Source organism: Epargyreus clarus, unplaced genomic scaffold (assembly GCF_041222505.1).
Source record: "Epargyreus clarus isolate Ecla_fem2 unplaced genomic scaffold, WU_Ecla_fem_2.2 ptg000035l, whole genome shotgun sequence".
Classification (NCBI taxonomy): Eukaryota; Metazoa; Arthropoda; class Insecta; order Lepidoptera; family Hesperiidae; genus Epargyreus; species Epargyreus clarus.
The window spans coordinates 5,651,458-5,668,198 of record NW_027332240.1 but is presented as its reverse complement, the minus strand read 5'-3'; the positions used below and the strand labels follow the sequence as shown (position 1 = coordinate 5,668,198).

The following is a 16,741-nucleotide window of genomic DNA, read 5'->3' as shown; positions in this document are numbered from 1 at the left end:
ATTTATTTACATTCCTCTAAATTTGGATTTATTTCCAGATATTTTTATTGTGATGCCATTATTTGCCATATTATTTTGCAAATGTACAAGAATTTATTCATGTAAGTACATAAATTAATATATTTTAAAAATCTATGTTTTTGAAAATAATCGAAATTGTCAGTTACTTATTAAGAAAATGATATCTTTATTTTTATGCCCATAAAACATAATTATATTTTCCAATTTAATTACCTATAGGTATATTATTATTAAAAATATTTTATATTTAATTTATACATTTCTATTTCTATTAAAATTTTGGATTAGAACTAAGAAGTTAAATATTTAACTGTTAAAATATAAATTAACTTATAATTTAATTGGAATTTCTAATATATTTATTTTTCAAGTATGTAGTAATGTAATGATGTATCATTATTTAATATTATTCCAAATCATTTTCAATACGTTCCTAATATGTTGCCATTATTTTATTTTTATAACGTAAATTGCTATAATTAATACCAAAGTTAAATTGTTACCAAAGTATCTATGTATGTTAATTGATTTGCCAAAGCGTTGATGATTATTTTTGTTATTTACTTGGTTATAACTATTAATTATATTTTGTGACTTATAATATTGTACTACATGTATAACATTTATTATTACGTAAGAAATTTTCCATTATTTTTCAGCTTTGAGGTAACCAATGTATAATTTTTAGAATATTATCTGTAGGATACATTTACATAATCTTCATGCTTAATGTGCTATGTTACAAATTTGTTATTAATTTAAAAATATGTTATTGGTTTCAAAAACAGATTATGGTACTTTCTTGTCAACACGGAAATAACTTGAGCCTGTCAGAAAATGCTTTATCCTTATTAAATCAGTACTCGTACGCATATATTAGTAAAGATACTTCGCCGCCTTGAAATTGAATGAAGCCACAAATGGCCTATTATAGTAAGTTCTTTTTTTGAATTCTTGAAAAATAAAAACATTTTTAGAGAAAATTTACGAATAAATAACTAATACTGCGTAATTTACAATTACAATGTACAATGTACAATTTACATAATAAATAAATAATTATTTCAAATATTTTAGGGACATTTTAGCACGGAGACGTGGCAAAACTTTTTTACGCAACTATTTCAACTCCCAAAACTGGGTACATTTTCTTGTTAGGAGTGAGTAATCTTTACTAATCTATGCTCGTACGTATCATGCATAAACAAAAGAATGAGAATCAAAATTAGCAATAATGACCGGCTCAAGACGACTTCACATCAATATCAAGCTTTTAAATCCTTAACAAATACAAGCATTTAATTTTAATGTTAAATTAATATTTACTTTTGATTTTATTCGTGACTAAATAATTAATTTGGCTAAGTCCTAATTGCAATAAGAAGAGAAACCTAAAGTAGTTTCTACTAACACCATTTAGTTAATAACTGTATTTTTAAATTTCTTAAATGTAAACCAAGTTTATTTCATTTCGATATTGTTGTCAACACCAAAGCCACTCGTTCCTATAAATATTCGGCATTTATTATTTATTTTTCTGTAATAATCATTCCAATACATTTTGTGCATTTTAGCATGTGCTATTATTTACATTATTATTATAAATTCAGAGTTACATTATGCGGTGCTATTTGTAAGAAAATAATATAATTTCGAATGCTAGATTTCTATAGAAACTGTTACCATATCTTAAATAAATTAGTGTATACAAACATTTCGTTTTATTTGTTACATTATTATTAGCATAATTATGTGTGATATTTTGATAAAACAATGATACTCCAAGGAATCTTTTCCTTTCAGAACTCAAATTGGCAATCCCGTTAGCAGTCTAGTGTCGCCATCTTCTTCAAGATCCATTTAAATCTTAATAGCGCCATCTATCAGCGAAGCGCTGAAATCACAGTGTAACAACTTATTGTAGATTATTATGATACCCTGGTACTTCGAACACATCGTATCCAAGATTCCTTAACTGTACGAACCCAAATTAAAAACCCCTTTAGCAGTTCTAGTGTCGCCATCTACTTAAAATCCATTTAAATGTTAATAGCGTCATCTATCAGCGAAGAGCTAAAATCATACTGTAACAACTTCTAAAATATGATACCCTGGTACTTGGAATACACGTACTCAAGTTTCCTACCAAAAACTGTCACATCTCGTTAGCAAGTCTAGTGTCGCCGTCTAATTCAAGATCCATTTAAATGTTAACAGCGCCATCTATCAGCTAAGCGCTCAAATCATAGTTTGACAACTTCTTGTAGAATATGATGTCCTGGTACTTCGAACTGTACGCCGGCAAACTTTTCTGTGAACGTGGCGGCGGTTTTCGGAAACAGTCATTCATTTGTTGAAAAAATTTTCAATTTCCCCTGTTTTTTTTACTTCATAATTGAAACTTATGTTATTTGTAATAAAATTAATAATCTTACTATTACTAGATTCGTAATAAATATTGATAAGAACAGTCCTTAGAATTTCCCCTGCCACGTGCATAGTTTACCTTTATAGGGTGCGCTCATTATAAAAAAAATAAGTCATAGTTCGATGACCGTGTAAAAGATGTAATTGGTAAAATTCATAAAACTTGGTAACCTCAATCTCATCGTGACTTGTGACTATGATTTGTAATTATTATCTATTCATTTTAGTCTGTGAGATTTATTATTATTTTGACAAAAGGAGATCACCGTCGAGCTAGGTGAATAGACCCAGTTTGGACCTTGTATGAAAAGATGTTGAGGAAATTTCGATGTGATTCAAGAAGCGCCATCTTATGACGTAAAACTTGCCACATTTTTACAATAAACAAACACAAAAATCTTAGTTATTTTTTATTTTGTATTATCTAAAATTACAAATCTTTCATAATTTCAATCATCATTACAAACTAGTTTCACGTGATTATTATTCAGCACATTCCTTTACGCTTCATCTAAAAATATCAGATTTACATTTTTACAACAAAAACTAACATTAAGTTGGGAAGAAAACAAGGCAGTACAAGAAATGCTTACGGAATTAAACACCTTGAAAACAAAAAAAAAAACAAATAGAAATTGTGCTGAATGTATCTTCGAAAGAAATGAAAAAAAGAAACAATTTTCTAGTCTCTTCCCATAAGTATTTTTATGACGACATCACTACAAAGTCTTTTAAAACGACACGAGTTTCTCAAATGAGCGTCAGTTTCTCGCATGCGATATTTTGTAATGAAAAAATCCACTTTTGCCACTTGGCACATAGTAGCTTGTTTATATGGATGAACAATTTACTATTTTTAAATAAGCGAAATATATCTATTCGTTTTTTCACAATATCGCGTTTTTCAACGCATCGTTCGAGAAATCCTCGTTTCGAGAAATAATCTTTGAAGTGAGATTATGGACACTACAAGACATAATTCATACTTTATGCTTCTTCATATTACTTCATTGATATTCTTGAGGCGAATAGATGTTCCTCTGGAATAGTTTAAGTATTTTTCTGTTTAAATTGTCACAAAAATTACTACAAGGAAGAGTCTAGAACTTACGAAACTAAAAAGTACGCAGCGTAAAATTATTTACGAAAAGAAAACAAATAAAAACACGCTGCGATTTATTGGTAGATAAAAAAAATAGAATTGCACCTATAATGAAATTAGAAAAATCGGCATTTATATGGTCACACATTCGTTACAGACGGTGAGCGTGTCAGTCACGTGGCGTACCAGACAAAATAGTATTCTCCTAGACAATGTGTGTTAACTTATTCATCTGTAACACAGCTTCGCGGGCACCTATCAGAAAATTATCAAGATAAACATGATTTTGTCTGACACGTCACGTGTCTGGTACGTTCTTTGTCTGTAGATAAACAAACCATAAATCAGCTAAGAAACCGTCCCTGAACACAAGACGTAAATAATAATAATAATAAAGTTATAAAAAATTTGAAAATGCAATGTAACTCAATATTTTCTCGAATTTTCAAATACGATATTTGTACTAATTTTACCTCCATCGATTACATATTATAATATTCCCTTTATAATTAATTATTTGTGTTTAATTTCTTATTGCTTCAACATCACTAAGTGCCACAAAGTGTAAATTTCACAAATTTTACAAATATAAAAATCACACATAGACAAACTGAATGAACTCCTAATAGTAGACATGCAATTTCTGGTACTAAATTCATAAATTGTACCATTTGTGGTTTGAGCACCACTCCTGTTTATTTGCAAGTGCTTACTAAGCAGACTATCTACTTTTGTTCTGGTACTAAATTCATAAATTGTTCCATCTTGTGGTTTGAGCACCACTCCTCTTTTTGTGCTTATAGCCGCCGTAGCAGACTAGCTACTTTTATTATCGCCGATTCAAATTTTGACAATAGCATCGATGCTGCATTTTTCATCACGTTTTTTCGACTTTCTGCGTTCGGCCGCGGTATTTTAATTGCATTTAGTGACTGCATGAATGCTGCATCGCGTTTAGTTACTGCAGCGAGCGCCAAAAGTAGCTGAACCCGACGTTCAAATGTGTGCGGTGTAGTGTTAGATTGCTGCACCTAATTTCAGAAAGGCATGTAAATCGTCCATCGCTGATACTAAAAGTAGCTAGTAGGACTCATTTCACAAGTGAAACATTATAGTTTCAAATCATAACAGATCTTATGTATGCGCAAAAAATACTTAGATTTTCCCATATTACATATTTATTGACTATTAGGAATTTATTCAGCTTATTAGTCTACGAAATAACACTAAACATCGCGTTTACAATTTTGGAAGATTTCACTAAAAGCTAACAACGACACAAAATATTTAAAAAAGCAGACTTAAACACCTTACTCGTGTGATAATATAAGAGAAAAACGCCAGTGCATATCAAACATACTAAACTGAATTTAATAGACAAGAATATAAATTATTTATTAAGGTATCAATAATACCTTACATCGCTAACTAAGCAGAGTCAGTTATAATTATGTTATATTCCAATATAAAATTATGTCGATTCTCTCTGTATTTATTATTTACCGTTATAGTATAGGATAATTCACATTTACTGACGTAGTGTAATTATAATTATTTATTGAAATTATACTTCAGTTGGCGTTTGGAAAAAAGAGGGTTGCGAGCGCGTCGATGTAACACATTATTTTTACGTAGGACGAAATTGGGTGCACCGTAACACACACTATTTTTTATTACAAAATTAGTGAAAACCGAACGTTTTTTTATAATGAATTGAAAGTATTTTTAATTTTTTTTTTGAAGATACTGAAACATCTTTCATCTTTTAAAATGATCTTTTTAATGATCTTGTTAAATTTCGCATTTCTGTTTATGCCTGATATTCTTGGAAACTGTTAAAACAGATTTTCGCCTAAACATAGAAAGATTTTCAGTAACAGACTACTTTTCACTCCAAACATATATGATTACATATAGCATTCAGAAAAAACTGAGCGGGGCTGTACATATAATGCAGAAATAAAGAGCATACTGAATCACATAATAATATATTGGAATACGTAAATTATAAGGCAACCGTCGGTGGATAGAACTATGAAGGATATTGATATGCTAGCATAGTCTACTGTGCGGAGACGATTACATACAGTTGTGGACAAAAATTATTAGGGCAAACATACTTCATTATTTTGATAAATATATCTGTATCATAGATTAAAGGTTTCATGGAACTAAAGTGAATATTTATATTGGAAATATAGCTTTAGAATTACTATCACGTAAGTGCAATAAATCGTTTAAACTGACTACTTAATTATTCTGTATGAACCATTAAAAATTGTCAAACAATGCAACATTGACTCCTATGATCAGTAAATTCCGCTAGATGTAGTAGTGTCAATGTCAAATTAAATACAATACAATATTTTCAAGTGCGTATTTTATATTATTTTACTCTCTTTTTATATTACCTTAATTATTACAATGTTTTTGTTGTATTTATTATTGTATCAAATCTTGATAATAAACTTTTTTAGTGCGTATTTATACTTTTATTTTCATTCTTACTTCATTTGAATTCTTACGGTTCGCAATTGCGCTTAAGTTGCGTAATTCGCAAATTATTTAATTCGACTATTACTCTCGTGTGATTACAGTAAATTCCACTAGATGAAAATAGAGTCAATGTCGAAATATGTGAATTTATGATAGTAATTTTAATTGTGATGTTTTTTTCTCAAATGCGTATTTGCACTTACATTGTAATCTTGGAGGTGCATAATAATATCTAGAACTGATTTTGACGCATACATACAATATTGTAATATTAATATATAGGATGTGTAATCAAAATTAAAGAATAAAAGCCCAAATTTTTGCTCACAAGTGTATACACAATAGGTTATAAGCTAAATACTTTGGTCGTTAGGTAACTCACGGGCGTTTGGGTGTGTGACGAGAGATCTATGCTACCACATCAATCTATATGTAAACACAACGTTACATGATTACATCTAATAACATGTGTGTGTGTTGGTTGGTCCCTGACATAATTTGGCGGAGCGATCGCCATACCGGTCTGACGGGCAAAGGGTTTCGTGTTCGATGCCCGTCCAGACAAATGTAATGCCGTTTGCAGCTGTTATAATGCTGCAGCTGAAAAATAGTTAGAGATGCATTACTACCTGAGGACTAAATTGGAAGGCTTCGAATAAATAAGTCTCCCTTTCCATACCCTTAAAAACGGAACACAGCAGTGCTTAACATTACTGTTATGAGGCAGAAATAGGTGTGGCGGTGGTTCCGTCGAAGTCAAGCCACAAAGGGTTCTGACACCTACAACCCCTAGTATGATGATTATGGAAACTTAGGGAGCGTTTCTGGGGAAACCATGTCCAATTGAGGACATCAAAAGTAGTCACAGAAAGATGGAAAGATATCGTCCATATGCAGACTTTAAAAATCTTATTTATAAATCTTCTAGCACAAACATGAGAGAGACCAACCAACGCACTGTCTCAAATACAGAAATCTCTTCTTACAATTATCTTGTAAATTGAACTCTTAGTTCACCTGAACCTATACTGTGTGGACTATTAAACATATCGTTAAAAACTAACAACTAAATTGGAAATTAGAAAAGGTAAAAAATAGATATTGCTTAGAGATTCAGTATTATACAGGATGTTTGGAAACTTGAAATTGTTTATGAAAAATAATTTTAACTGTATTATTAGTGTTAGTGCATACAAGTCACATTTTTAAGACCAAACGAAGCTATTGTATTTGTAACGTATAAAAATGATTTGTTTTTAATTAACAGTTTGAAGACACCATGTATATGGACTTGTTTTGCAACGAAACTGAAGGTTTACTCTGTATACACAGCGCAAAAGAGATGAAATATAGAGAGTTATAGAACACTTCAAGATTTTCATCCAAAAACTCATCCAAATTCATACTGACACAATGTGAGAAAGAGAGAAATATTGAATTTAATATAATTTAACACTTTTTTTCATCAGATAGGTATTTATCAAATTTATTTTTGGATGGTGTCGAAATTATATTGAACGATGCATATACAAAGTAGACCTTCTATTTATGGTCAAAGATTAACAAAACTCATTAATAAAAAACTATCAATGACATACTAATTTTAAAGCAATTGATTGATATATTTCACACGTACATCTAGTATTATACTCTAACATTAGACATAGATGGGCAAGGCCTCTCTAAATGAGGTCTAATTATCTGTAGCGGACTAAGGGGTTGGAAGGGGCGGTCCTCCCCCAGCCTCCGGTCCTAGGGGGTCGCCAAACAGTTGGTATTAGCTAAAGGTTGCCAGATTTATCACCATCACTGAAATACGTATTTGTCGGTGAATTATAACGTCGTTTGTCCACCGCCACTGTCACAGAGCACCGTCATCCCGGCTGCCGATATTTCGAGTAGATCGGCGTGACCGCTAGATCGGCACCGAGATTTTGACGGACCCATGTGGCGGCAATATAAAACAAGTTTGATTTTTTCCATACACGCGTAACAGCTGGAACGAACTAAACCGCCGATATCGCTCGAGGTGGACTAACTATCGCCGTCACGTCATATTAAAATTGGCCCGAAATAATCTCGTCCTGGGTATCGGCTCGGTGACGGTGGACAAACCGCCAAGTCTATGGGACATTTGTAATTTTGTAGAATCTAATCAACTTTTTAGACTGGGGGCTTCCTTAATATTTTCACCCCGGGCCCCCGACCTTAGTCCGCCACTGCCTATTATATGGTTATTAGAACACATTTTAAACGCGTCATCATCATGGCGTCATCACCTAAGTTTGAATTCATAAGATTTCCTTTACACAATTCCAATAATATTGCCATACATATATATAATTTATTTATTGCTTATTTACTTAGTACCAGCCGACTTATATATAATATAATAATGTCAAGTATTGTTTATCTACCCACATAATATTTTTTTCTATTAAAAAAATATATGTGACTCTGTTAAGATTATGTTATTTATTAGGCCATGTATATTTCTGGCAACACTATTATGCTTAGTTAGTATAGAACTGTATTATTGCATTGACTGACAACCCTGGTAAACTGGGGTTGCTATATTAAAAAAGAAACTTACATTTCTAGTGTGGCCACTATAAAAATTGCTTGAAAACAAAAGGTGAAAATTTGTGGTTTAATTATTGGTATGTTACATTGGTGTCTTAATGTTCACTAAAGTCTTTAGGGCACTTGGGGGTTAGCCTTCCCGCTTGATGCTCGGCATCTGCGGGGGTGGCTCGGCGAGGCCTTTGACCTGGGGACAAAATTATTCACTTTAAAAAATATATTTAAAGCAATTTTAGATGTTTGAAAAGAAGGTTCTTATTAGATACTTATGCTTAATATTCTAACACCCAACCATATCTATATTTCAGGCTAATTATAGCGATGTTAAAAAAGGAATTTTTGTTTGAAGGCTTATTGATTCTCATTTATTTATTTAATTATAAAATTGCATCATATGTAAGTTAGCCAACATCCATACCTTTCTACCGAAACGCAAGTCAGCTCCACGCTAACGTAGGTGCGGTAAGTAATACCACCCTTTGTTTTTTTGTTTACGAGGGGGAAACCTTCAAAAGGTACCCGACGACGTGGGAGCGACGCCGGGTTATGTGGGGCTTTTACCGCACTACAACCCCCCCGGTGGCCGTCCTCAGCGCTTGTTGGAGAACTCCGGGATCTCTGATGGAACACAACTGGAGTCCTCCGAGCGCGATGCCGATATCGGGCTCTGCTCTTGGGGAACAATTTACGCTCCTCCCGTACACCTGGTGTTTACGACGGTATGCGGCCACACACACCGCCGTCCTTCCCGGGGTCGCTTGTTGGACGGTTCGAGCTCCCACTCTTGCCGCCCGCAACCCCGGAAGCCCCCTTTTAGTCGCCTCCTACGACAGGCAGGGGATACCGTAGCCCTATTCTAGTCCCGGAACTACAGGGACAAGTAATACCACCATAGTTGAACTATACTAATTCTACTACCTTTCAAATTTATATTAGGAGTAAAAAAAGTAACAAATTGCGCTGTCATCTATTAGAAAGAACTCCTGTACTATTTGGGTTTATTAAAGATGACCACAGACAGCATTGATCATTTATTTATATTGTCAAAACAAAACAATTGGCACAGAATTTCAAACTGTCTAAAGCATATCAGTTATCAAACTACCGCTACAGATAGTTTCTAATCCTCACCTTAAGCCGAGCAGCAGTCTTCAAGAAGGCAGGCAGTTGTTCCTGCGACACGTTCACCTCACCCGCGTACATAAACTCCAGGATTGCTTGCAAGTGGAGGTACGAGACATCCTTCAAGATTATTATTGGATGTTTAGATGGATTTTCCTAAAACAAAAAAATGTGTGTGGTAAGGCAGACATACTTTTCCGAGGCGGTCCAGCTTAGTCTTCAGGGGTAGCGGCGCATCTGTGGCGAACCTTAGGTACAAATATCTAGTCCTATCTGGTGTTGATTACAGATGCCCATAGGCGGCAGTAGCCACTTACCATCAGTCGGACTACATGCTTGTCTGCTACTGGAATATTATAAAAAAGATTATTATATTATAAATTATAATTATGTGAAAATATTGTAAATAATCCTACATACAAAGAAGTTAAAGGTATGTGAAGTCTACAAATTTGTGTAGTGGTCTTAAGCCCCTCTCAGGATGAGAGTGGAGCCCTAAAGCCTTAGATTAGCATTGAGACAGTAATCGATTGATGACGAGACAAATCTAATAATGAAATCCTAATAACATGACTTATGTCTATCAAATATATTGAGTAACACGGAAATTTGTGAAACATTGTAATTATATAATCCAATTCTACTTTTTGACATTGTAGCACATTAATATACTGTTGTCTTCCTGTTCCTGTCCGACAGGAAAATATATACAATCAAAATAATATAAATTTTCTATTCATATACTAAAATAGAAAATTTATCTTTTAAAATCACAAAATCCTTGCATATTTATTAATTACCATAGTTATTATATTGCAGATTTCATTTTAAAGTTCAACTTACCTCTAATAAGCTTTTGAAATATGGACTACATGCTGAAAGTACCATTTTATGTGCTTTACACGTCTGACCCTCGCATGCTAGCGTTACCTGGAAAAATATTTAATATATTACCAATATCTTATATATAAAATTCTCGTGTATGTTAGTTACCATACTCCATTGAAACGGCTTTATCGATTTTCACCAAATTTTATATGCATATTCAGTAGGTCTGAGAATCGGCCCCTAATGGAACCCTTAAGGGATAAGGGTTCTTCACCCTTAACATTTTTTTATTTATATGTCAGCTAGTATTATATAATAATATTAGAAGAAATGAAAGTATTTGTGTTTTGAATCTGGTGGCACCTAATAACAGCCCATTTCTGGCTTATAACAGAAGTGTTAAGGGCCGCTGTGTTAGGGTTTGAAGGGTGTGGTAAGGGAGACATACTAATCCGAGCTGCCAACTTAGTCCTCAGCCTTGCACCTACCTGATAATCTTACGAAGAATATTATGGGTTACCAACCATGGGCATATGAGACCAACGCCATGTAGACCAAACTCTACTAGAAGCTAATCACAGATATGTTGCCACTCCTAGGGACTTAGATAGTTGTCCCATATCGACCCCTCCTATGTATAACAACGTAACTACAAAATGACAACTTTACAAGATAATACGTAGGAGAGGTTGATATGTAAGTTAGTCAGTATGTACACCCTTCCACCAAAATACAAAAAGTACTTTATACTAGACTAGCTGACCCGGCAAACTTTGTACCGCCTCAAAATCTATTTATCAAATATCATATAAAATATAGCCTATGTTACTCGTGGATAATGTAGCTTTCGAATGGTGAAAGAATTTTTAAAATCGGTCTAGTAGTTTTTGAGCCTATTCATTACAATCAATTGAACAAACAAAGTTTTCCTCTTTATAATATTAGTATAGAAATATGTGTCATGGTGGAACCTCTCTGGTCAAAAATTATGTGAATTAATTATTACATTTCTTTAAATATTTCATTTTTAATCACTCTCCTGTACAAATTACCAAGTGTTGCTCAATTATGTTTGCCTTTCAACTGTTGTTTTTTTAGTATATATACAATCTATAAAGATAATGCTAAACATTATGTATTATCTGGCGTGCAAAGTATAAATGTAGTTTACTTTACAATGCATAAACATCAAAATGAAGTCATGCATTTAATTATCAGCTGAAATTTAAGTCAGTATAGATAGTGTGTGATACGGCAGTTCTTTTATTTGCACAAAATTATAATACAAATAATCATAATATAAAACTAATCATTGACAATTTTTAATTTTTTAGGTTTTTTTTTAATATTTCATCTTTACTCACAGTAGAGTTTTTTCACTCTACAGTAGAGTCTGAAGCATATGATGTAGATTGTAGAACAATGTATTGTACGTAAATAGCTTTTAATAAATATAAGAAAATTCAGCCATCATTTTTGAGTTGTAAATTTAAGTGAATATGGACCCATATTTCAAAAACAAACAAGAATACTACAAGAATTCATTCTCTAATGAATAACTGCCGCCATGGTTGTTAGATACCCATTTAAACAAACAAGTTTATCATACGGCATCTTAATACTCATTGCAGCAAGTACACTGGCTTTATAATTGATTTAAGTTTAAGAGAGATGTCTCTAGAGATTAACATTAAAAAAATGTGGAGTTAAATCAATTCTTATACACTATTTTTCAGCTCTTTCATTTGGAATTTCAACACAATTTAATTCCTTAGTTTATTTGTTTTTTTTTCACCAGATGCTATTGCAAGCTGTCCATGGACATTCAGCCATATTTAGGACGTGTGGTTTATGCGAGGCACAGGTCCTGTGACATGCCCTTTAAGATCTCATTTGAGTAGGTCCTGGACTACTCTTTTTATAAGTCTTTTTACGCTTTCTTATAATTTAGTGATAAATTAAATTGCCTGTGACTACAATTGAATAAACACCGATTTATACTTAACTTTAAATAAATATACTTCATCTGGGTAGTGTATGGTAAAAATTTCTAAGGTTATGTGTTTGGTTCTAATAGTCTTAAAGTAAATCATAATACTTACATCAGTAAAACTTTTCTCGTCTCGTAGGTGCCTAAAAGACGTTACCATATTCGTCTGAAAGTCGTTCCATTTCAGAAAGAACTGTTGGTCCCCCATATTGAAAGTTTTTTTACTTCTGCAATTATGTTTACAACTTGTAAATAAACATATAAACAAAACGTGGTTTATACAGCAATTCCCTCAAAAACTCCACGTTTCAGGCGTTATTACAACTATTTGCCGATAATACTAATTATAAGCAAATATACTGCACTTTAGTTTACACACACGTCACTATGTGGAATGCATTGCATAGAAAACAAGCTTACCTAGTTAGATGCAGTAAATTAAATAATTCTAAGAAATCCCAGTGCAAACAAACAAATTCGGGCACTTATTCAAGGACAACACGTAACGTTTCACAATTCCCTAAACAGTTAAGCAATTCAATCTGAAAATAAAGACGCCGTCTCGCATAAATTAGTGACTTCTTTCTATTTCTTCAAATTCCTTCATTCACCTAGCCGGTGTTGCCACTTTTTAATATAATATTCGCCCTTGAACTTTCAAGTTTCATTTTTTTACGAACGATTTTACAGTTACTCTTTATTTTCTTGTTTTGTGTATTAAAATATATCTTGGGAATTAATTACGTGACGCTTTAATCTTTTTAGGAATCATTAATTATGCTCTATTTTTTGTTTAAAATTCAAATAAGTCTTGATAATAAATAAAATATAGATGTAGTTTATTTAAAGTGGGTGTTCTTTTATATTTGAATGTAAATATTTTAAAAATATTTAAGCATGAAATACTAATTAATAATGAATTACAATAATATAGATTGAAAAATATTATCATATCTAAATATGACTAATAATTTTAAATATTAAATTATTATTAATTTTCTCGGAAAAATGTAGATATCGATATATGTATATGCTTAAAAAATAAAAAAATAAAAAACTTTAATAATTTTATACAAATATGTGTTAAAATATTAATTTCATAAAGAGATGAATAGTTAATTCATTTTATTTAAGAAGTATGACTATAATTTAATGACGACGAAAACATTTGTATCAAATGAAAATACATAGAATTATAATTGTTAGTTATATTATTTGCAATTTCATAGGTGATGTAGTTATTATATGGTATCACTAAATCACTCATTAGTTTATCTTCCACTTTATAAAGCGGTTGTAACAAGTGCGTTCAAAATAACAATGAAGTAAGTTGAGATTTAAGAAACTTATTTAATTTTACAGATAAAACATTCATAGTTCCACAAATCTATAATTAGTTTTTAAATATGATCTATTGAAGCTTTTTCGTTTATTATTTTATAAATTGTGTTTTAATTACTTTTCTTATTTATTTAATAGACAGTGCCATCTATTGTCGCTATATTATAATGAAGTATTATGAATCCCTACAGTGACATCTATTGGTGAGTAGCAAAGATAAACTTTCAACTACGTCAACTAACTGACTCGGCAAATTTTGTACCGCCTCAAAATCTATTTATAAAATACATTTCATATAAAATTAATATAGCCTATGTTACTCGTGGATAATGCAGCTTTCGAATGGTGAAAGAATTTTTAAAATCGGTCCAGTAGTTTTTGAGCCTATTCATTACAATCAAATAAACAAACAAAGTTTTCCTCTTTATAATATTAAGTATATATAATACCTAAGCGTCTGATAGTTACAATTTAAACAGGTAAATACCTGTTAAATATTAAATTAATTTCATAAAATTGAAGAAAATTGCTAAAACACAATTGTGAAGGGTTTTATGAATAAATCAAAGTTAATTAAAAGCAATATTTCTTTATTGATACATCATAATGTAATTCACAAAAACGTTTTAAAAACGACACTCATATTGCAAAATAAAATGGAGGCAAAAAGTGAATAGTAAATATTCTTACTACGATAAAAATTACGAATCATTACACAATTATAATCATGCATATAATATTGGTAAAATTTAATTAATTTAATGATACAATACTTAAATAACATCAATATATTAGACACACGAACACTACGTTTCAAAGGCCAAGCGGTGTTGCCACAATCTTATAATTAATCCTTAATTATTACCTTAACTATTAAGTACGAGATTATTACTAATATCTTATTCAAAACTAAACGTAAATTATATTTCAACACAGGTATAAAAATTAAAACTAATTACCTAACTCATTTACTGGCCGCATGTATATATAGCAACTCATTATATTATAATGGAAATAAATAATTTACAATTACATTTAGAAATTATTCCCATTCCATCTAACTATAATTGACATTAAGCAGGATTTTGTTTCAAATTATAATAAAATTTAATCTTACTTTGGGGTAATATTTTATTTTACTTATTAACAACACTACTCGAATGACACACATGCGACATTGTAAACGTGAAAGCTTATTTTACATTTATATTGCTTTCAAACGAATACCTAATGATATTAAATAAGTGTAGTCGATGTACACGATAGAATCTAGATCTTTACATAAAATTGTATTTGGTATATATTTCAGCATTTTATTATTATACAAAGCAATGTTGGACTTAGGTATATTCTAGCGTATGATTCGTCGATCCCGAAGGAGACTGAAATCCTTAAACTAACTACCCTAAAGAGTTTTAAACCCATTTCAAACAATATTGCTGCACCGATACACATCCTAATATTATTAAAAATAAAATCTTTGCACAAAATTCTTTGAATTAGCCTGACTAAAGAAATATTTTTCGAAAATTATCCTCGAGCGGTAAACAACAGTTCCACCAGAGGCTTTGGTTTAAAAAATAAGTTATTTTAAATAGTAAATTACGTTTAAAAAGAGATCCTAACTTTTCTTAAAAGCAACGTTCGTATTTAAGTCTTTGTCGGTAAAAGAAATGCAATAAATTTGAGCAAATAAAAATCTTAAATATCCTTAACCATAGAAATATGAAGTAATTATTATTTACAGATTATTACCAAATTTTAGAAATTTATTTTTGTTATCATAAAGAGAAAGTTATTTAAGATAAGAAGAACCTTACAATATGTTTAAGATATAAGATTTATAGTTAAAGAAAGGAAATATAATTTTAATGATTAATAAAATACTACTGACGACCTAATTTTATTCATTGGTAGGATAATATGAGGTGTGCTATAACTACGAACTTACATATACTTACTCAATGTAACTATTGTAATTTGGTATGTCTACTTAAGTTCGATACAAAAAGTTTAAAGATTGACTAGAAAAATTTGGGATATATTAGCAAACGTTGTTTTTGGCTGAAATTCACAACTATGAAATAACTTTTAAAGATCACACATGTGAAAAGGAGATGATAGTATGTGGACTAGATGGAAATGCAATCGTGTATCTAGCCGATTATGAATAATGACAAAAGGTGGTTTAATATCACCAAAACTATGTACATACGATACCTACAAAAATTACAGGCTAAAACCTGGCACTAAAGAAAATATTCGTTGTCGTAACCCACAATTTATAATACATTTATAAGGCAGAATAGGACGGTTTACTTTTAATATAAGGCAGCTAAAGGCACCTAAGCGATCAAGCATATTTACAAAGTCCAAAAGTAAAACTTAAGTTACATCTACTCGTTGCTAGATGGCGTTGTACGGTTCTGTACCGTGTTCGTTTGAATGTTGAGTTGCACAGGGATTTTTAGTCCTCGCGGAGCCAGGATAAGCCTGGCCGGAGTCACGAGGACTAAGGCGTACTCTCATTTGTTCACTCCGAGGAATTTCGCTGCCTCGTCCGCTGAGGACAGGAGTTTGTTGATGATAGTCTTGTCGGGGATACCGAGGAGTTTGCCGATAAGGTCGCCGCCGTTTTCCGTGTCGTTCTCGGCTTCGGAGGAGTACTTTCGTGACGTCATCTCGAGCTTGAGCTTCTTGTCGTAGGGCGCGGAGGGCGGCGAGTTGTTGTTGTTCACGTTGTTCGGTATCTCGTTGCCGGAGCCGTCGTCGTCTTGGTAACGGTATCTATAACAAAGAAAATTCAATTAATTTCCATAATATTTAAATAC

At 31.8% G+C, this 16,741-nt stretch overlaps 2 protein-coding genes across 4 annotated transcripts in view; both read right to left on the bottom strand.

Annotated features, from left to right (window-relative positions):
* Positions 1 to 6,653: 6,653 nt before the first annotated feature.
* LOC140756769 (longitudinals lacking protein-like) lies at positions 6,654 to 13,198 on the bottom strand. Its single transcript, XM_073092327.1, has 5 exons — positions 12,990 to 13,198; positions 12,682 to 12,796; positions 10,595 to 10,681; positions 9,761 to 9,907; positions 6,654 to 8,816 (listed from the first exon to the last, which is right to left on the bottom strand). The coding sequence occupies exons 2-5, from the start codon at positions 12,775 to 12,777 to the stop codon at positions 8,760 to 8,762; spliced, it is 387 nt and encodes a 128-aa protein (XP_072948428.1). The 5' UTR covers positions 12,778 to 12,796; positions 12,990 to 13,198; the 3' UTR covers positions 6,654 to 8,759.
* Positions 13,199 to 14,483: 1,285 nt separating this feature from the next.
* Positions 14,484 to 16,741, bottom strand: part of LOC140756751 (uncharacterized) — a 47,814-nt gene continuing 45,556 nt past the window's right edge. For all 3 annotated transcript variants that reach the window (XM_073092296.1, XM_073092298.1, XM_073092299.1), the window contains one exon: positions 14,484 to 16,697. In XM_073092296.1, the coding sequence (XP_072948397.1) occupies positions 16,436 to 16,697 (262 nt within the window). In that variant the 3' untranslated portion in view covers positions 14,484 to 16,435. The remainder of the gene's footprint in view (positions 16,698 to 16,741) is intronic.